Below are 22,585 nucleotides of genomic sequence, written 5' to 3' on the forward strand. Positions count from 1 at the left end.
CAGCCATTCAAGTTGTTTAACTGGTGGAAGAAGGCTTTTCAAATAAGACACTGCTTTTTCAGGAAAAGACAATACATACTCAGTGTCAGTGCCAGACAAATTGTACGCTTTTGCAGCATCTTGTGCACTAATTCCATGTACTGTACATTTAACATATCTAATTTTGAAAGTAAACTGAACAAATCTGAATCAATTTATGCAGCATGGATTAAAGGAGGAAGTCAATCGTCTGATTACCCCGTGGGTTTCAATAGCACTGACAACACCACCAGGTTCATCCTTGGAAATCTATGTCTGAAAGACTGCACAACTGTTTTCTACAATGTCAATCGAAATCATACAGACATATATTACTTCAGAACTGAGATGGTCACATTTAAAGCAACATTCATTATGAAGCCATTTGATCTGATTATTGAAGGTAGGAGACATTTTAAGTTGTTGCTTAAGTTATTTTCATATTATGCAGCCTGATATTATATTATATTATATTATATTATATTATATTATATTATATTATATTATATACAGCTCTTGAGAATGCATGCAGAAAGTCCCTTTAATTTGAACGGACCTTCACGGAAGTTCAGGAGTCCAATAATCTTGAAAATTGCTGCTGCAAAAATAATGACTGCTGTAATTGGCAATGTGTTTTGTGCTTCTGCAAGTAGCCTGTTCAGTAATTGCAAAGGAACTTCTTTGAAAGTTAAAGTCAGCAAGTAATATGCAATAAAATATAATAAAAAAAGAAAAGTAGGCCTAATAATTAATTCACAACCATGGCACTTGCCAAGTTTTAATTTTAATATTATACTGATAAAATTAATATTTATGTGTGTTGAAACATTTTAACATATATAAAGTGAGAAAACAATCAAGCCATCTTGAAAGCAAAATAAAAGATTTGCAATGCATTTGAATCCTCCTCCAGATTCTCCAGTGAGTCCACGGGTATCAGAGATGTCTGAGGTGTCAGAGGGGACATCAGTGAATCTGACCTGCACTGCAGCTCCTCCCTGTCCCTCTCAGCCTCCTACCATCACCTGGTCTCCTCCCACTGGGAACACACACACTCACATACAGGACGAGAAGGATGGCAACAGATCCCTCGTGCCTTTTTTGACCTTCACTGCTTCCCGTAGTCACCATGACAAAGAAATCTACTGTACGGCTTCTTACCCCAGACAGAACCAGAGTAATGTGGAAGCCAACAGCACTGTGCAGTTACTTATAGTCCAGTGTAAGAATTATTCTTTTTTTTTCGCAATGAATTCCTGAAGTAACATCGAATTTTTTCAACTCCTCTTTTTTCAATGTATCATTAATGAGAATTTTTTTAAAAACTATTATGCTATTATTTGAAAAGTGTTTTGAACGTATGTTTTTCTTTCCCCCAGTCTCTCCTGTGGATGTTGTGGTCTCTGTGAGTCCTCCAGGTCCAGCAGCAGAGGGCAGTAGTGTGACTCTGACCTGTAACAGCAGTGAGGCCAACCCTCCAGTGCAGAACTACACCTGGTTTAGAGGGGGCCAGCACACACCTATAGGATCTGGAAAAACCCTCACCTTCAATCTCAGCTCAAGTGATGAAGGACAGTACTACTGCAGGGCAGAACATCCACAGGGGGGCAAGGAGTCTGCTGCAGTGAGAGTGACTACACAAGGTATTCCTGTTGAAACATTACGCACAAAGCAAACATTGACATTCAAATGCAATTTAAGTAAAAAAAAAACACTGAGCAGTATGGGAAGGGAGAGGAATGGTAGGGAGAGGAATGCTGATTGAAAAAAAATCTTTATATTTTAGATTGAGAGTCTTTTGAGATGTCGATAGATTTGAAGTTGGTGGAGGAAGAGGCAGAGCAGTCGTGGGGAGATTGAGGGAGAGAATTCCAGAGTTTGGGGGGCATGGCTGTGAAGGCCCTGCATCCCAGGGTAGTCCGTCTACGAGGTCCGAGGGACAGTGAGTAAGTGACCGGTAGTCTAGTCAGTGGTTCTTAAACGTTTTGTCTGGCGACCCCCCAAAAAACATTGGCCAAGTCCTGTAACCCCCTTCTCTCCAAACGACAAAAACCAAATGTGTTTTCTCATACCTAGGCTATGACAACACCAAAGGTACTGTCAATGGCAGCCTTTAACAATCTGATGAATTATTTTCCAATGGATAACTAGCAGTCACTCAATGTATAACTGGTGCTCCTGCATGGCAAAAGAAGGCCGCATTGTGTTCTGTCACTGGTAAGCTCATACACAGTATCCTCGAGCTAATCATTGTAAGAGGCGCAGGTAGAGATATGCGTAATCAGAGCATCCACTTTCGGAGGAACATTATGGAAACACTGTGAATTGTATGCCTATACAGTATATAGGACTACTGAATGTCCCAGTTCTTAAACATGTTTGTCTAAAAATGTTTAGAAAAATCATTTTGCAACCCCTCCCATATTTTTGGCGACCGCCCTGGAGGTCCCGACCCATAGTTTAAGAACCACTGGTCTTTTTGTCTGGCGACCCCCCAAAAAACATGGGCCAAGTCTCGCGACTCCTTTATCACCAACCGGCAAAATTTGGTTCCAAAATGTTGCGAATTGGGCATTGGTTGATAAACGTTTAGAAAAATGTATTTAATTCAGACTGCAAATCATTTTGCGACCCCTCCAATATGTTTGGTGACCGCCCTGGGGGTCCCGACCCCTAGTTTAAGAACCACTGGTCTAGATGACTTAAGGGAGCGGGGATCAGGAGAGAGTATAGGATCAGGAGTTCACTGAGGTAGAGGGGGGCAGGCTCGGACTGGTAATCTGTACAACCGTGCAAATGCCCGGTGGGCCGGTCCACTCCGGGAATTTTAAAGTTATTTAGCCTATTTGCGGCCCGTCATGTAGACCTAGGCTTAGCCTATAAATGCAGTTGCATCCATTTGGGGGGCGACAGGTCAATCATTTTGGCCTCTTCATGACAGGTTCAGTGTGTGTTACGATCGCGCCCCCCTGCCCCACCCCTCAAGTGGATTTGTCCAAGCAGCCGCTTGGTTTGTGGGGAAATATAGCCTACGAGTCCATGCATGATAGCCTAGGCTATATAAGTGCCCTCCGCTGGCTGGTGTTCACATCATCGCAGTTTAACCGTAAACAGCAATCAGAAGTGTCTAATTTTATTCCATAAATATATTGTTTTATAGACGTAAGTTGCACGCGCTACGAAGAGCTTCCATTTACTGCACCATGTAGGCTACTGTATGCGGTTTGTCTGTCAACATAAAAAAACTCCGGGTACCTACAATTTTCGCACAACTTGGTGGAAAAGTGTAGCACAGGTTAAAGAAAACCTATTCATGTTTGGACTCGAAAGGAACTTCAAAGTATTTCCCATATAGTAGCCTTTTAGCTCACAACGACAGTGAAAGTGGAACTTGGAAAGTGGAAGTCTCTCCACCGAGTGTTACATTAGATGCACAATCAATCGCGAGTCGATGCACGTAAAAAGTATCAACTGGTAGGTTAGTAACGAAGGTAGCCTAATTTTGCAAAATGTGATGACGGCACACAAACTTGGGCAAAAACGTTTAGTATACACTTGTGGTGATAGCCTACAGTTAATGTGAATCGCTGACTATAACCAATGTAGAAGATTTGCACCAAATAGGCCTAAAGGCTGTGGTTGTGTTTCTACAACATGTTGGCACAAATCGTATTTTTGTCAACTATGACGATCTCAATGCATGTTCAGTAGCCTATATTTTTCATTTAGTCAAGCAGTGACATGTGATTTAATCAGTGTTGGGCAAGTTACTTCAAAATCGTAATATATTATGTATTACTTAATACTGTCATTTCAAAGTAATTCATTACATTATAATATTACTGTCTCTGAATTGTACTACTATTGTATTACTTTTAAGTTACTTTTACCAAAATATCTAGAAATATGGATTTGGAATTCTAAATGCAGTTTATTATGCTCAATGCAGCTCATTGCACTTCTAATGGAGGGTGATGTGGTACAACATAATGACTGAGCTAGGCTTAAGGCTAACAACAGTAGAATGCAATAGGTGCAGTGATGGCTCATGATGCAATACAAGGAACAATCATAGCCAGAATTTTGTTTAAAGAAGACAAAAGGTCAAAGTCTGGTCAATTGTGATAGAAATGCTGTAACTTTAAGCTTAGGCCTACTCATTAAAATTAACAGAGCCCACTACCTGTATATTGTAACCCAAAACTTAAAGACATGTCAAGATAGGCTACACAGTGCAGCTACTGGCCATTTTGGTGCCCTAACTGGTGAAATACAGTATTAACCTAAGTATGTCATCATATGGCCAACTATAAAGATGTAATCTGCCTGTTCCCAGGGATGGGTAGTATTTCTGAAACATGTAATATGTGTTTTAAATGCAAAATAGTATTTTGTCATTTGTATTTTATTGGGTTGAAGGAAATGGCTCTGTATTTTGTATCAAAATACTTTATTGGTGTGTATTTTTGTATTTTAAAAATACTGCAAAATACAAATACTAAATGTGAAAAACACAAAAAAGTAGATACTACACACAGGTGTAATGAATAATTAACATTCTCTGTTTTTCTGTTAAAGATTGGCATGGAGACAATGGGACATGGTTGCCTTTGTCAGTGTCCTTATGTGAACTTGCACAGGTCAACTTGCTCATCTTTACTTGCGTACGACTTCACACCAGTGCTTCAGGCCAGAGCTGATGCTTCAGCAATAGCTGTCACTGAAAAGCTGTAAGTGTTGTTGAACACAGCTGTTCTCACATTAGCTGATTGCGATAAACATAAACCATTGTTGCCTAATTACCAATTATTCATTACAATTACTATTTTGCATTTGAAACACATATTACATGTTTCAGAAATACTACCCATCCCTGGGAACAGGCAGATTACATCTTTATACACCAATCCGCCGCGACCTTTATGGGCGCTGCCATCTTGCCTGCCGTCATTACTGCGTGCCTGCGGAGTGTGACGGTGTGACACTTGCCAGTGCCTTCTAATGGCTTTTCAATGAAAGCATACTGTCAGAGAATATCAAATAGGAGACCCTGCTCATGAAAAAATGTCAGGTGAAAGGGAACATTGGGTAGATGTCAGGCAGTGGCGAACACTTACCAATGAAGGTAATTTATTGACAACATAATGTATTAAGACGTGTATTAATTAATGACAACAATAAGCCGAATGCTATCATTAAGAGCTGTGTTGCTAATATCACAAGCTTCAGAAGTTGCAAATAACTATTAGCCACAACCACTTGTAGCAGTAAAATACATGTTCTTACAGGTATTCAGGATTATTTTATTAATCGTATGTATTTCATCCACTTTTAACGCACATCTTAGTCCTCGACAAGGAACTCTGTGTAATCCGTAAGCCTGTAAACATGGGCACTCAATGTGCAACAAAGGTTTGTGAATTTCACAAACGGTTTAATTCTAGTTCTGTATATTCCTACTATTGTTAAAACAGCCGACCACACAACACGCTTTTCCTGGCATCACTGGACAGCATACGTATTAAATAAAAATTAAGAAAAAGAAGAAGATTTCGCGATCTACAGCTAACGCCTGCTACAGCCGCCTACAGGACCAACACATTACTTCGCTACTTCCTTAGCAGCAAGGCAACGCAGTAATGGCGGCGCTGCTTTACTTCCGTGTTTCGCCGGATTTGTGTATAGTTGGCCATATAATGACATACTTCACCAGTTAGGGCACAAAAATGGCCAGTAGCTGCACTGTGTAGCCTATCTTGACATGTCTTAAGTTTTGGGTTACAATATACAGGTAGTGGGCTCTCTGTTGATTTTAATGAGTAGGCCTAAGCCTAAAGTTACAGCATTTCTATCACAATTGACCAGACTTTTGACCTTTTTCTTCTTTAAACAAAATTCTGGCTATGATTGTTCCTTGTATTGCATCATGAGCCATCACTGCACCTATTGCATTCTACTGTTGTTAGCCTTAAGCCTAGCTCAGTCATTATGTTGTACCACATCACCCTCCATTAGAAGTGCAGTGAGCTGCACTGAGCATAATAAACTGCATTTAGAATTCCAAATCCATATTTCCAGATATTTTGGTAAAAGTAACTTAAAAGTAATACAATAGTAGTGTAATGCCTTACAATTCAGAGACAGTAATATTATAATGTAATGAATTACTTTGAAATGACAGTAATAAGTAATACATAATATATTACGATTTTGAAGTAACTTGCCCAACACTGATTAAACCACATGTCACTGCTTGACTAAATGAAAAAATAGGCTACTGAACATGCATGGAGATCATCATAGTTGACAGAAATTACGATACTGATTATATAATAACCTATAGGTCCAAATCTAAATGTTTGGGTTCAGTTTATGAAGTGTTGCTACAGCATGATACTGTGTGTTTGTTATTTATGGGGGGGGAATCAGGGGATTTTGGTATCGGTGGGCTTGTGTGTGTGTGTGTGTGTGGGGGGGCTGGAGGGGTTAAGTTGTGAAGGGCTTTGAAGGTAAGAGGGAGAATTCTGAACTTGATACGGGACTAGTAGTGGAGGTTGGAGAGGATGGAGGTGATGTGGGCAGAGTGCTTAGTGTGGGAGCAAACTCTAGCCGCTGAGTTTGGGGTATACCGGTTTTTGGAGAGACCTCCCAGGGAGGCCAATGAAGAGGGAATTGCAATAATCAATACGGGACATGAAGGTGTAAGACGTCACTCGTCAGGACCAATGAGGGAACTGGGAGTGGTCGAAGGAAATCGTGAAGCTGTCCGCGCGCTGTTGAAAATAACAATTGATTATAGAACCCCTGTTAACCTAATGATTCTGACCCCGCTAGATATGGAGAAGTTTCGGTCAACGTAATATTACTATCCATAGTAGGCCGATGTGGGCCTACCCACAATGCTGTTACAAGAATGCCTTCTAGCTATTTAATTAGACGATCTTCCCCAAGAATAGTGTGCGAGGCCCTCCTCGGCCCGACAATTCGAGGCCTTCACTTGAGTAATGATCCTAGTGTGAAAGTCGGTCAGAGGCTATAGTGCTGGCCTGGACCACTATGCTCATCTGGACAGAACACCTTACCGAAGCTACAGAGGGTTCAGGGTGTGCTAAGGTTAGCTGTCTAATTCCAGACTACTAATAAAATCAGTGACCCACCACAGTACAATACGATGGCCAGTTCTCCTGGTAGCATGCCTACACTTTCACTGATTTAGCCCCACGGCCCTGGAGACTAATCCTAGCCGCCCTCCTGGCCCATCTTCAACTTGAGGGATATCTAAAGAAACTCTAGAAAACTATGCGGGTCAAAGCATAACAATTTATTTGTCAGACACAAGCTATTCATCCAATACATTATAGAAGGTACATCTAAATGAATAATGTGAAAGTCACGAAAACAGGTTAAAGGAACATTTAGGAAACCATATGAAGCAATCAGAGAATGAACATACCAGCTCAGAGGATGATGACTACACACCTTAGTGGTGCGGGAGATTCTGACTACAGAATGGCTCCTAGAATGCTCTGTGAACCTCACTTAAATAATGGTAGGCTACCTAGTTTGTGGTTGGTTACATTGATATGGGATCACATGATTGGAGGTCAGCTGATTTGGGATCACATGGTTGGAGGTCATCTGATTTGAGAGTACTTTGATGAGACTTGAGACCATTGTTGTAGTGAGAGTGAATCAATCAAGACATGACAAGTTATACATTTGATTACATTTCCTGTCCCTATAGTTAACTGCTCCTGTGGACATGTGACAGTAGGCCCACAATAGGCCCACACTTAGCAGTTGATCAAGAGTCAATATATGACTGAAAAGATTATCATCAGCCTGGTAATTAGGATCCTTACAAAGGCATGCACTAGAGTTTGTGCATCAGTGTTAGACAGGAGAGGGCGAAGACAGGTGCTGGAGATGGAAGAAAGCAGCTTTTCTGAGGGACTTATTATGGAGATCAACGTTCAAACACACCAAGATTTCTGATAACAGGTGAGAGCTGGACATATAAAGCATGTATACAAACTAGTAGGCTATATTCCTTATAGTGTGTTATATTACCTTAACTCTAATTGTATTACCTATACATAATGACTATTTGTACCTTAACTAGATGTACCGCAGAGCGGTACAAAATATGACTGCCGCCCAGTCCAGCACATTTTTTCCACAAAAAGAAATCACGCTGAAAGGCCTATATGATTCTAACTGTCTCACTAAATTGCATTATCCACACTCAATTCTCACTGGTATCTGCTAGACAACAAGTACCAAAACATGATTAGTTCATAGATTTCACATGTGAAATTAATTTTATACAACCCCACCTCCATCTTGCCTGTTCATAATTCTGAGAAATTCTTGATTGTTTGTGTTATGTTTATGTTATGTGTGTGGGTGTGTGTGGGTGTGTGAGTGTGTGTGTGTGTGTGTGTGTGTGTGTGTGTGTGTGTGCCTGCTTGCTGTGTGTTGCGTGTGCCTGTGCATGCAAGCGTACATATGTCTACTGTGTGAGTATGTGTCATAATGATGATTACTGTGAATGTATGTGTGTGTGTGTGTGTATCTGTTTGTGCACATGTGTGCACATGAAATGGGTTAACATGACCCCTGGAGGCAAACATACGGAAAAAAAAATGGTCATCCTAGGCCCTACAGTTCTCAAGATATTCACAGAGAACTGTGTCTGCCCTACCCTCCTTTTCGGGGTCCAGTCCAGCCGGGGCTACAGATAAAAAGAAAAATGATGGTTCCATGCTATCCATGTGGGGTTACATGCCCACCAAGTCTCGTGTACCCCGGTCTTTCAGTGTCCCGGGAACCCTGTTGGTGTACGGTCACTAAATGTACACATAAATTATTTTATTGTAAGGCCCCCATGAACGAAAGTACACAAAACTTGGCATGCATTCGGAGGGTGTCATAATGATCCTACACTTTTAATTTCGTGCAGTTTTGACCTTGTCAGCCAGAGATATTGTGATGAAAACACCTAATTTTTTTGCTTTTAATTTTTTAACTAGGTGGCTATACATGAAATAAGAGGTAATGGGATGGGTTGACATGCCCCCTTAAGACCAACATACATAAAAAGGTGGACCTCCTAGGCCCCTACGGTTCTCGAGATATTCACAGAAAACTGTCTCCGGCCACCTACAGGCCAGTTGGTGTATAGTAACATAAATTAATTTATTGTGTGGCCCCCCATGAACAGAATTCCACAAAACTTGGCGTGCTTACAGAGGGTGTCATAATGATCCTACACTTCCAATTTCGTGCAGTTTTGACTATGTTAGGTCACAGATCACCTTCAATTACAACACCTCATTTTTACTTTTTTGTGTTTAACTACAGTAGGTGGCGCTATACATGAAATGAGTGGTTATGGAATGGGTTGACATGACCCCTTGAGATCAACATACAAAAAAAAAATGGTCCTCCTAAACCCTACGGTTTTTCGAGATATTCACAGAAAACTGTGTCTGCCCTACCCTTCTTTCGGGGGGTCCAGTCCAGCGGGGGGGCTACAGATCAAAACGAAAAACGATGGTTCCATGCTATCCATGTGGGGTTACATGCCCACCAAGTTTCGTGTACCCCGGTCTTTCAGTGTCCCGTGAATCATTGACGGAAATTTGGGAATGCAAAAAAAAAGAAAGAAAAAAAAAAATCTGACTAAACCGCTTCGCTGCGCGGCGGTCATAATAAGCTGTATTACCCAAAGAAGTCCTTGTAAGGAAAAATATGACAGAATTTAAAGCAATTTTAAAAAATACTCTTAGATGCTCAATGCTCATCATCAGATGCTTGTTGACAGCGAAACTGGTTTGTCGACTTGTCAAAACTTGTTTGTCAAAAACGAAGGTTTGTCACTACGCTAGTGCACAGAGCCTATTAAGTGGATACTGCATAAGCCAAATGTACAGTATGTTCTAGTTGTTATGACCTGGATTGTGGGCTGTAGCATTAAATGAAAACTGACTACAATGTCGCTTTTATTTCTGTACGAAGGACTCACATGGGTGCCAAATGGCACATATGGCCTAATATCCTTAACTTGACAGGTGTGAACAATGATATGATCATGCCCATGCACCACCCTTGGGATGCTGCACTTCTACTGACATGACATGCTCTGTGTTTCAGAGGAAGGGAAGACACCTTTTATCCTAATCATTGGAGCAACAACAGGTGGATCCCTGGTAGTACTCCTGTTATTTGTTGTGATTTGTGTTATGAGGTGAATATTTTAAGTCTGTATACTATTCCAATATCAAATACTCTTTTATGAGAATATACTGCGGTGGAATTGAATAGCTGGGGTTGTAATCATTGTCAGTGAAGAAAATGTGTGATCAAATATGCTAAAAAATGATGGTGAACATACATACAATTTTCTACTATTGCTCTCAGCTATGGTTGACAGGACCACAAGCAGTTGTTATTTACATGTAGTAAACAAAACTACAGACCATAGGGGTATTTCACAAAACCTAGGGACTGTAAGGGATTAATCAGGGATTTTTGGTTATCCTCTATACATTTAGCCTTGACTTGGTTGCACAAAAGAGATGGCACTTAGGCTACCATGGGGATTTATTCTGTGCCCAGGCTTAGTTATTTCTAATAATTTAATAGCCTTAAAATTAACCTGTGAACAAATACTTGTTGTTTTGCTGTTAGACGTTTGATGAATAGACTACTGTAGTAGTTGATTGGAAATGGAGGGCAATTTTTCAAAGGATTTCAAGGATGTTTTCAACGAATTCGGTTATAAAGATAATATATACTAACCCTACTATATCTAAAGCGGTTGTTCACTTTGTGTGTATGACGCTATTTTCCGCTACCTTGGAAAATACAGAATTCTTGAGAGAGCACAATTTGAATTTGCTCAGTGAGTCACTCTGGCAATCAGTAATGATGCTCATTACCCATGCCCTTGGAGCCTAGCTACACCAATCACATCGGTGTATCAAATATAGGCAGACCAGAGGGGAGCTAACCAGATGATGACAGCGCTGCAACGTCGAAGTCTGGAATCAGTCAGTAAACATTGGTCGTAGTGTTATCCAATTGCATGCAGTGATATTTTCAAATGCACGCTTGGTGCTGCCCCTCAAGTTGGGCTATTTTCATTACTCATAGCCAGACCCTAAATCTTTCTAGATTTGAGTCTGGATTTCCAGGCTAATTTTCCGCGTCTTTTTTATTCTAATTGTGGTTTCTTTGGAGGAAAAAAGAAAACAGTTGTAGTAGTAGAAGTAGTTGTATTCTCAACTACTTACACTTGGCTTGACTAATCGCTCCTATAGGATATATAATACTCATCCTGGATTGGTGTTAATGATATGTGTTGAGCTATGATTACCAGACAACTCTAGGTCAAGCCTCGCTTTATCACTTATCTTGGATGTCTGAAATACCCCTCAGATTGACAGTTGTTGTGTTGAATGTAATTTTCAGATGGAACAAGCCTACACTACATCAAGAGGATGAGCATAATTCCGAGTGTGAGGTATGTTTTATCTAATGTATGATTTTGAATGCAAGTGAATAATGATATAATGAATAATTAGATCAATTTGAAGATCATTTTGTGTGATAAATGATCATGACATGGTATATTGGCTTCTCTGGCACTTAGACCTCAGCTACATGTGATGAGGAAGGGCCTGCCCATACTTATGGACCCAAACCTACAGAGGACCAGCAAGTGGAGCTCCACTATGGGGAGATCAACCTCTCCAAACTGCCTCTCAGAGACACCCGCGAGGGGCAGGAGCAGGAGCAGGGACCAGGGCAGGAGACAGAGTACGCAGAGGTCCGTTTGTCAGGCAGAGACGTCCCGGCTAGTGATCAGACAGGTCTAGACAAAGAAGAGCTTTACGCCAAAGTACAGAAATAACTGCAATCACTCAAAACCTTCTGAAAATTAAATCTTGTTAATATCAATGGCAAAGATTTAACCCTTCAGCAGGGGAGTTTTGAACATTCTATGAACATTCTATTCCATGTTGAATTTGGTGACCTCAGATATTCTTTACAACATTCATTTTACAACATCACACCTGTGACGGTACCTTCTAGGTGGAATAGGTTTTAACAAATTTGCAACCTGCTCTTCGTGGACTTCTACAGTAGCTGTCCATTCTGTGCTTAAACAGCCTGGACCAAGCCAAACATTCCTCTCAACCAATTGCTTCAGATAATGTTGAGCTCAGGTATCAACAACCTTTAACAAGAATTGTAAACCGTGCCACTATTTATATATTTCCTGTTTTCTTGTTTGTTTGTTGGTTGGGTTGTTGGTTGTTTTTTGGGGGTGCCTTTTTAATTAAAATAGGACAGTGACTGGAAATGGGTGGGAGAGATAGGAGTAGTATCGGAAATGATCACAGGTTCCGGTATAACAACCTAGTCTATTTTTGGATGACACCCTCTCCATAATAGCGTAGATGTAATTTCCCAGTCCCACACCACGTCTTTCCCAATCGCTTCCTGTCTGTCTTTGCACTGTCCTACAATAAAGGCAAAAAATACGAAAGAAAAAAAGTTGTAAATGCATATTCTGGTCTTCAAAACTTTGGTCTTCAAAACTATTCTGGTCTACAGATTGATGTCATTTTGGTCCCTAACAAAAATGTACACAAATAGACCAGGGTTTCCTAACCTTTTTTGGCAGGTGACCCTATTTTAAAGTCACAAAACGTTGGCGACCCCAATCATTCACAACATGTTGTGAGAGAGACCGCATCTCATCTTTGCTGTAACATCCAGTTGAGAGCAGCATTTTCCCCAAATGTCCTTGCAAGCTCATTTTTTTGTTTGACTAACTTGCCTGATTATTTTGCTACTTTAATTTGAACGTTGATCAAGCATTATTGCCCATGATGATCTCATGCGGGATGTCTACTTTTATTTTTACATTGTAATGAAAGATCCGATTAGTTACTTAACTTGGATATCATGTCATATATTTTTCATTTAATGTATATATATTTTAATGTAATGTACTGTCACACTGTAAAAATTAGAACTTGCATTTTTTCAGCCAGAATATGTAAAGGAGTAAACAGAACTGGAAAGACCAGAAAAATATACTAAACTCATATAATGAATTTATCTTATCAAGTTTTGTGACTTCATCTCACATACTTTTGTAACCCAGTTGACTCAACTTCAATATTTAATTGCCTGTGTCTGTGAAGTCACCTGAAAAAAAATCTCATGTTGGCACATGCGTACTTTGAATCACTACGGGATTCCCCACTGAGCCAGAAGGAGCTCAAGGCAAAGCCAAGAAGAACTACTCCATGTGGTGGATTGGTGCTTGCTGGGAAGATCGCCAGAAAGTTTGTGGTTTCTCTCTACAGCGACCAGGAACATCGAGTAAAGGTAAAGTACAAGATCAATCTACACAGTCATTTTATCGCTTTAAACTCAAGTCTTGTATAGTTTGTTGAACATTGCAATGGCTAGCTAGCGTTAGTCTACTCAGCTGGCGAAGCTAATGTTAACTAGTTAATGGAAGCTAACATAAACCAACATCTTTGGTGAGACTTTGGCCAATGATAATGACTATAAAGTTATCGCATTACATTCTGAACAACGAACGTTTCCCTTGCTTCCACGTAATCCAACTTATTATTGTCCAGTTGTGTCCATAGCCAAATTGTTGGGGAACAGTTTGTGTTGTAGCTGAAAACGCCAAATGCCATAGCTTGTCATGCAAAGTTGTGTTTGCTAACTTGTAAGATGCTTCGCTACAATCTAAATAAGACTACTTTTTATAAACGTTGGACCAGTCCTTTTGACTTAATTTAACGTTAGCCAAACTTTGCTTAATAACAATACAAAGTGATATGTAAATGTTTCTCCTGTAAAGGGGTTTTCACATCGCCAGCAGTAGCTGCTATGCCCCTTTGCTTTCCGCTCTGCTCAATGCTGGCAAGTTTCACTGCTGTTTTGCTACTTTTGCTCAGAGCAAAAACGCTTTACGTCACAAATTCACATTTAAATTTATAAACAACATTAGCCTTAACATTATATCAGGGGAGCAGGAAAATAGACACAACCTTTTCACAACAATAGTTTGTGACATGAAGTTATTTCCATGATTGCCAGCTTTAGCTTGCCTCAACCCATGTAATGTGTTGATTTTTTTTTTTTTTTTTGCTTTCTCACTGATTGTGCGAACAAACGTCATGCGTGGCCGCGGTAGCAAAGACAAAGCTAAAATTGGGGTTGCCAGACTAGGAAAACGCATGCACTTTAATGACTACAGATTCATTCTGAATTATGAAAATTTGGGAATTAAATAATCTTTGTATCTCTGTCTGTGTGCCCAGGTGATGGCGATTGCAGAACACCGTAAAAGAATAGCCTTGGAAGGATTGCCCCTCTACCTCAGGGAGGACCCAACAAGTCTTTTCAAGAAATGTCTGGTAATAATCAATCTTATTCTCTGTGCATGTTGTCTTATCTCACCACCTGTGTTTCTTCCTCTACTTCTTTGGCTCCTTTCTTTTATCCTGCCTCTCCTCCTTTTTCCTATCCCAATCTCCTTGTGTCCTTTTACCAACTCGTCCCTGTCTTCTGTCCGTCTCTCTGGCATCCCTTTTGCCGTCTTCCTCTTCCCTGTCCCTTGATATTGAATGACACATTGTATTGTAATATGTAAACTGTGTTTTTATTTATTATAAAACAGTTGGATACACACTATATCATAGTACACAAGCCAAGTAGTGTATTTATGATGACTTTCTAAAGTATTTTGATTGTGTTAACAAATTGATTAATCTATACAGCTTTTCTTTTAATTATGTTTGACTCAATCAGTGGTGTCTTCTGTGTTTGCACACTCTCAGGATACAGATGCTGAGGAAGACTACACCAAAGGTGTGAAAATTGGGATCCTCACAGTGAAAGAAGATGACGTTGCAGCAGTCGAAGTCTCTTCCCTAATGTAATCAACACAGCCATCATTTTGGAAGAGACTGTTGTTCTCCAGGATATTAAGGATGTACCATCTGCATTTGCGTATTTGATGGGCCTTGTTTATGCAATCAATATGCAATACCCCAAAAACCTCAAGTATACCTTTGAGGTGATACAAAAAAGGTTTTTCTCAACCTAGGAACTACCAGCTGTTCTCAAGAGAACCCTGTCTTTTCGGAAATAAAATGCAGGGACATCTGCGATAGTTTGATTGATGTAATGGCACATTATTGTAAGTTTTACTGATTGTTAGGACTGTGAGACCTTTTAAGTTTAATTTTATGCATTTGGTAACACTTTACTTGACGGGTGAGTACATAACATATTCATAGTAGCTGTAGTGACCGTTTCAGAAGACATGACAACATTCATACCCAACCCTTCAAAAATGTGGCAGTCAGAATGGCGATATTTATTGCCATTTATGCTTGTCATCTGATCATATCATATCTAAATATTTTTATGAATAGCTTATATTATTGCTATACAGGTTGTTAAGTATTCATAATCACTTATCCGAGTTTAAGACTGAGAGGTAAACTACATATAGCTGACCAGTATTTGTTGACCCTGATTTGTTGACACCTTGAGGTAATTATAATATTTTGCCGCTTTGCCCACACTCAAGGGAAAATGTCCAAAGTTCCCGGGTCATCTCTATGTAGTTTACTTCCCAGTGTTAAACTTGGATGTGAATGAATGTTGTCATGTTTTATGAATAAATTATAAATACTTAGTTTGATAATTTCACAGCTGCTATGAATGTGATATGTACTTACCCATCATGTAAAATGTTACCATGCATTTTATACAATTTTGTTGCTTTGCGACTAAAGGTACAACAAAGTGCATTTTATTATTCAATTTTGAAAACAATGGCATTTTCTTTTCAAAGCCATGTTTTATCCTCATTACAGAGTTCCCTCATTACAGTTTGTATTATGAGGCCCATAGCACTCAGGATCTTAACACTACAGTACCTATTGTGATTGTAAGTGACTTTTTTTATTATTATTATTATTATTATTATTATTTTTTGATTGTGTGCAGCTCAAAGATCACTGAATATAGTTGAAACCCCATTGTTTCAAAACATTTCTGATATATTCTTTTATTGTGTGCAGATGAAAGTTCACTGATTACAGGTGAGAACCTGTGGTTTCAAAACATTTTTTTTATTATTTTTATTTATTTATTTTTTGATTGTGTGCAGCTCAAAGTTCACTGATTAGAGGTGAACCTGTAGTTTCAAAACATTTTTGAAAAATATCTGTGTATTCTATGCTGCATTTAGGCTGTGTAAAAGATCATTTTGAGGCTACTTGTGTGTGCAGTGCTTTTACACTGATTTCTGCAATAAATCACTTGCATTAATTGTTGCTTTGGGTTTTCCTTACTTTTTATCTTAAGTTGTACCAACTAGTAACTTAAACTTGTGTTTTGAAGTCCTCCGAATAGTTGGTAGAAAAAGCTTTTTATAGTTGAAAGATGTTTTTATTTCAAATTGATTATGTAAGTTATGCCCTCTCTTTGAGTATACTCACAAAAACATTTACAATAAGTTGCCTTATTTCTAGTTGTGTTTACTCAAAAAAGCCCTTGTAATAGGTTGCATTACTTTTTTGAGTAAACTAGGCAGATATTTTTTTTACAGTGCAATTGTAAGATACCCAATATCTCAGCCGACCCCATTTGGATTTCAGGCAACCCCACATGGGGTCCTGACCCCAAGGTCGGGAAACGATGCCATAGGTGGAAGGTAGACTGAGACAACTGGGCTTTTATTGATTAATATCTTTAGTCATTAATCTCCTGCTGCTGTGCAGGTGCTATATCAGGCAACACTCAGATTTAGTAGGTATAAGGAAATCAGAAATCTTTTCTATTTGTTGCTCTGTAGCATGTGAGAAATGTTCTGTAATATGTTAGAAATTATGTATTTTATATACAAATTAAAGACTAAAGGTTGCTAAACATTTGTGTTAAAATCCTTTGTTGGTCATGCTGTATATATTACCCAACACATGCATTCCTCATATGTAGGTAGAGGGGGGATCAGCTAACTCAACCAAACCCTTGGGTTGTGCTGCAGAGCTGTACTCCTCCTGTTCACCACCGCACTCACCATCAGATTCAGCACTTCTCAAAGTTTTCACACTTTTATAATCTCATATCTGCTTGTCCTCCCATGTCTGATCAGGGCTTGGGCCACACATCACTGGCGGCTTTAGTGCCCTGTCATATTCTACATTCACACGCACAACAGAATATACCACTAGTAGGGAAAGAGTTCTTCTAACTTCTTTTTTTTCAATATAAATAAGTGCAAGGCGTGAAAACAAGAGAGCTCATTTACATTCCAGCCTAGCTAGGAGCAGCTTCCTCTTTTTGGACTCTAGGAAGGTAAGAGCTCAAATTTTGCACATTGATACTCTCAAGCAACAGAACAAGGCTACTTTGCTCAACCATCTTTTAAAATCTGTCTGTACTTCCACAATGAAGTCTATTCAATTGTCTTTTAGGAACAGATTATTTAAATTAAAATTATTTAAATATACAGGGGCAAGAAAAAGTGAACCTATGCTAAAGTTGACTAAAAAGAGGAATAAAAAATCATATTTTGGAAATTGATCTTAACGTCTTAATTAAAATATGAGGAAAAATCCAACCTTTAAGGACACCAATTTTCTTTGTGAACGAATAATGTATCATAAATAACTAAATGTTCTTCCTTAAAATACAGGGGGCATAAGTACAGTGATGGCCAAAAGTATTGGCACCCATGCTAAAGTTGACTGAAAAGAGGAATATAAAATCATCTTTTGGAAATTGATCTTAATGCCTTAAGTGAAAAATGAGGAAATATCTAACCTTTAAGGACACCAATTTTCTTAGTGAATGAATAATGTATCATAAATAAATAAATGTTATTTCAGTTAGCCTATTAGCTGGTTTGATTTGCATTGAGCTCATACTTTTATTTTATACTTTTTCTTGCCACTGTAACTCTAATCATGCAATAAAGGCAAATGAACTTAGAAAGGGGATGTGAAACATGATGAGCAGAAATCTACTATATACTTTTTCATTTGGATTCTTAAGAATATTCCAAAGTGTTGAAGACATTGCTTCCCTTTTTTTTTTCGATTCAGTACTTTTTTCAGGGGACTTTTCAATGGATTTGTGTTCCATTTTCCCCCACTTGTATACATCTTGTGCGGTACAGAGTACATGCCATGTTTGAAGCAGGAAGTGGTAGATCAGTGTTGAAACCAATCTGCTTGTCTGAGGAGATGCTGAAATGTTCAGACAACGGTCTGTTTTTGCCCCATTGTTCTGCAAGTTGTGCATAGTTAACAAAATTACTTTAGTGTGTTAGAATAAAAGGACTATGTACATAAGCTTCATGCTCTTACAGTAATAATATATTCATGACTTTTAGCATTTTGTCTTTGTCTGTGATACTACTGTATACATTTTTACATGGGTTTCCTGTTAGTGTGCTGAATTTAAAGACGAAGTGATGATCTTCCTCAACACCTTCTTTTTCTTTCATCTCCTGTTCTTCGCAATAGGTCAGTTTATTTTTTACATTTTCCTCAAATGTTTGTGATTGATCTTTGAATAGTTAAATTGTTTTAAAAATCTATGGCAATATGCAAGTGGTCATCATGGATCACTTTGGGGGAAATATTAAGTAATTTCTATAAGAGGCCATGTACAGCTATGAATGTCTTATACCTACAGAAGTCCATGGAAATTCTTTTTTGTAGCACACTTAAATATATAGGCCTACTATTTGTAAAGAAGGTGAACAGAGACTTAACATTATAGTAAAATTATTGTACTTGATGTGTTTTTCAGGGGAACGGTCATACTCGGTATCACTGCCAGAGAGACTCTATGCCTTAGGGGGATTCTGTGTGGTGATTCCCTGTTCATTTGATATCCCTGATTTTGAAACCAAACTGAACATCTCTAAGTCAATTAATGGATTGTGGATTAAAGGCGGAAAAAAATTTGATAATCTCCCAGTGGTTTTCAATGGCACTACTAACATAACCAAGTTGTTTGAGAGAATAGAGATCACTGGAAATCTACATCAGAGAGATTGCACAACTATCTTCTACAACGTGAATCAAAGCCATGCAGATAAATACCACTTCAGAACTGAGATGACCAATGAACTATATACGTTCAAGGAGTCATTTTGTCTGATTGTTGAAGGTAGGAGGTTCACCTCTTGGGTTTTCTGAATTATTGCTGCACTATCATAACTTTAGAGTAACATTCCTTGTTGATAAGAATAGTGTTCAATGTAAGAAACCTCTTGTGTTGAGCCAGTTGTGCAATCTGACTAGTTTTAATGCCAAAATGAAATCTAGATTTAAAGCCCCCCTCCCCAACAGATTCTCCATTGAGTCCACGGGTATCAGAGATGTCTGAGGTGTCAGAGGGGACATCAGTGAATCTGACCTGCACTGCTGCTGCTCCCTGTCCCTCTCAGTCTCCTACCATCACCTGGTCTCCTCCCACTGGGAACACACACACTCACATACAGGATGAGAAGGATGGCAACAGATCCCTTGTGTCTTTTTTGACCTTCACTGCTTCCCATAGTCACCATGGGAGAAAAATCTACTGTACGGCTTCTTACCCCAGACAGAACGGCAGCTCTGTGGAAGCCAACAGCACTGTGCAGATACTCAGAGTCTTGTGTAAGAATTTGTTTTGTCACTGGCTCAGTATGGTTAATGGTTCAGTAAGATGTCTCGAATGTTCGGATGTTAAAAGTTACCTCTCTTTCATACAGACCCTTCAAGTGTTTCTAATTTCTAATATATTTTATGATCTCTCCCCCAGTCTCTCCTGTGAATGTGGTGGCCTCTGTGAGCACTTCAGGTCCAGCAGCAGAGGGCTGTAGTGTGACTCTGACCTGTAGTAGCAGTGTGGCCAACCCTCCAGTGCAGAACTACACCTGGTTTAGAAGGGGCCAGCACACACCTATAGGATCTGGACAAACCCTCACCTTCAATCTCAGCTCCAGTGATGAAGGACAGTACTACTGCAGGGCAGAACATCCACAGGGGGGAAAGGAGTCTGCTGCAGTTAATCTGATGATTACAGGTATTCTAAAAACACACAAACCAAACAAAAAAACTATTAAGAATCATCCCGGAAACCGGAGAGTGTTTTACATGAAAATATAACAAAGTTTGAAGCAGCAAAAACAACCATTAGCCCACTCTCAAATGCCCAGTGCGTGTATTGATATGGACAATGTAAACAAACTGTATGTTCAAACCATTATTAGTCTATGCTCAGAACCAATAAATTCTCTTCATTTTAGAGGATAAAAGGAATTTTTCCTAACCATCGGGGTATCTGGAGGATCTCTGGCAATAGTAGTCCTGATGGCTGTACTGATCATTTGTGCTAAGAGGTAGATCTTTTCCATCACATTTCTGTTGCTCTTGTTCAAAGTGCCTCCATGCAGTAAGATGTTAACCTCCCTTTGTCAAAGTATATTGTTATTGTGTTGCATGTGTGTTTATGGGACACAATAATTAATATAGTACAGATCTTTATTGTTGTTTTTGTGATTGGGGAATTCTGTTCACATTCAGGTCACTGTCAAGGATGGGCAAAAATACAGCAAAATGTATTTTAAAATAAAATATCAAATACACTGATTTTAAGTGTATCAAAATAAACTACAGCATACAGTAGCCACGCCATCAAAATAATGTATTTTTGTATTTAGAAAATACTAAAAATATTATTTAAAGGGAGCTTAAAATCACTTTGCCACCCTTCATACTGTATCTATTTAATGTATTGTTTATCAGGACACTGACTGTTGACAGTGTTTGAGAGCAACAGCTTTATACTGTATACTGTATCAGAGATGCACTCAAAAAGTCACAATTGAACTTGTCACTTGGTACAAAGTGGAGACAAGTCCCTGACATTGTCAATGCATGCAACCAGATTGTTTGATATTGCACTGTGTAACGCTTTTGATCAGAAAGGATCAGAACCCTCTTAGTTGGGTGTGTAAGTGCTAAATAGTGTTTTATTGAAGCCAAGGGGGATAACTATGAACTTTTCATCATGTTGCTTTAGGGCAGGCGAGACATGAGCCAACTTTTTGAGCATTATTGCCGGGCTATCACATAATTAGTTCCTTGCGTTCCGATTGATTAAGTTCTCAAGAAACTGATGATTAAAGTTCTCAAGAAATTTGATGTTGGTGTGAGGGAGTGTATTGTGTGTGAGTCAAGCAACCTACACGTTACTCATCCTGCACTGGATCATCTTCCTGAAACTCAATATTCTGATCACATGTCTATGCAAATGACTAAGTCAGCACCAGTCAGAGACTACATTCATTGTTTTGTACTTTTATGATGTCATCACATCACCAAAAGTATTGGTTTTACCAAATGTATTTGTCAACTACACCTATAAAGTATTTTGATACAAAATATGAAGCCATTTTCTTCAGCCCAATAAAATACAAATGACAAAATATTTTGTATTTGAAATACATATTTTAGATATTGTATCATCATAAATACTGCCCACCCCTGGTCACAGTTACAATGACTAAGATGCACTTTTAATTTAACTGATAACTTCATTATTACTGATGATAATCAAATAAAACATTGTGCTTGTGTATGTTTTCAGACATAACAAATCCACATCAACTAAAGAGCAGACTTCTGAGAGTGAGGTACAGTTGGCTATGTTTATATTTCCCATATAAATGAATAACAATGGTCAAGTAGTTGTTAATATGGTTACAATTTGATATGAGAACATTACTTTGCCTCCCTAAAGGACTTTCTTTTGTCATTGTCCTTTAGTTTGTGTACAAATACAAATGAAACTCAAATGAGCAGCGTCAGTATTACAATGAGAAATGGTCACTAAATGGTGCTACATAACGTGATTATTGGTCTCTCTTAGACCTCAGCTACATGCGAAAAGGAAGAGCCTGCACCCACTAGTGGACTCAAACCCTCAGAAGAACAAGTGGAGCTCCACTATGGGGAGATTGACTTCTCCAAAGTGCCTCTCAGAGACACCCACGAGGGGCAGGAGCAGGCACCAGGGCAGGAGACGGAGTACGCAGAGGTCCGTTTGTCAGGCAGAGACGTCCCGGCTAGTGATCAGACAGGTCCAGACAAAGAAGAGCTTTATGCCACTGTACAGAAGTAACTGTATTTTCAAATTCAATTTAAACTGAAACTATTTTGAGAAAATGCCATGTGTGCAGCCTTTTGTCCTCTGCCATCAGACTCCAGACAGACTATATTTATGTTTTAAATTATGCACCTTTTCTATCTCTGTTATGTAAGATAAATATATTAAAAATATATTTTATAAAATAATACCATGAATTTGATATTTATATGTATTAGTAGCTGTGTGAAAATTGTGTATATGTACTGTATATATTTCTCCAATCCACATACACACACAAGTACAAATATCCAGCAGGATTCAGATAATCCACCCCAAAACATGTGTTACCATGGAACAGCTTTCA

General features: G+C 39.0%; 1 protein-coding gene across 1 annotated transcript; it reads left to right on the top strand.

Annotated features, from left to right (window-relative positions):
- Nucleotides 1–17,404: 17,404 nt before the first annotated feature.
- On the top strand, nucleotides 17,405–22,336 carry si:dkeyp-28d2.4 (myelin-associated glycoprotein). Its single transcript, XM_048267037.1, has 9 exons — nucleotides 17,405–17,430; nucleotides 18,527–18,602; nucleotides 18,892–19,254; nucleotides 19,437–19,745; nucleotides 19,891–20,154; nucleotides 20,288–20,292; nucleotides 20,388–20,470; nucleotides 21,721–21,766; nucleotides 22,003–22,336. Exons 2-9 carry the CDS (start codon nucleotides 18,551–18,553, stop codon nucleotides 22,252–22,254), a joined length of 1,374 nt encoding a protein of 457 aa, XP_048122994.1. The 5' UTR covers nucleotides 17,405–17,430; nucleotides 18,527–18,550; the 3' UTR covers nucleotides 22,255–22,336.
- The last annotated feature ends 249 nt before the right edge of the window (nucleotides 22,337–22,585 follow it).

This window comes from Alosa alosa, chromosome 16 (genome assembly GCF_017589495.1).
Source record: "Alosa alosa isolate M-15738 ecotype Scorff River chromosome 16, AALO_Geno_1.1, whole genome shotgun sequence".
Taxonomy (NCBI): Eukaryota; Metazoa; Chordata; class Actinopteri; order Clupeiformes; family Clupeidae; genus Alosa; species Alosa alosa.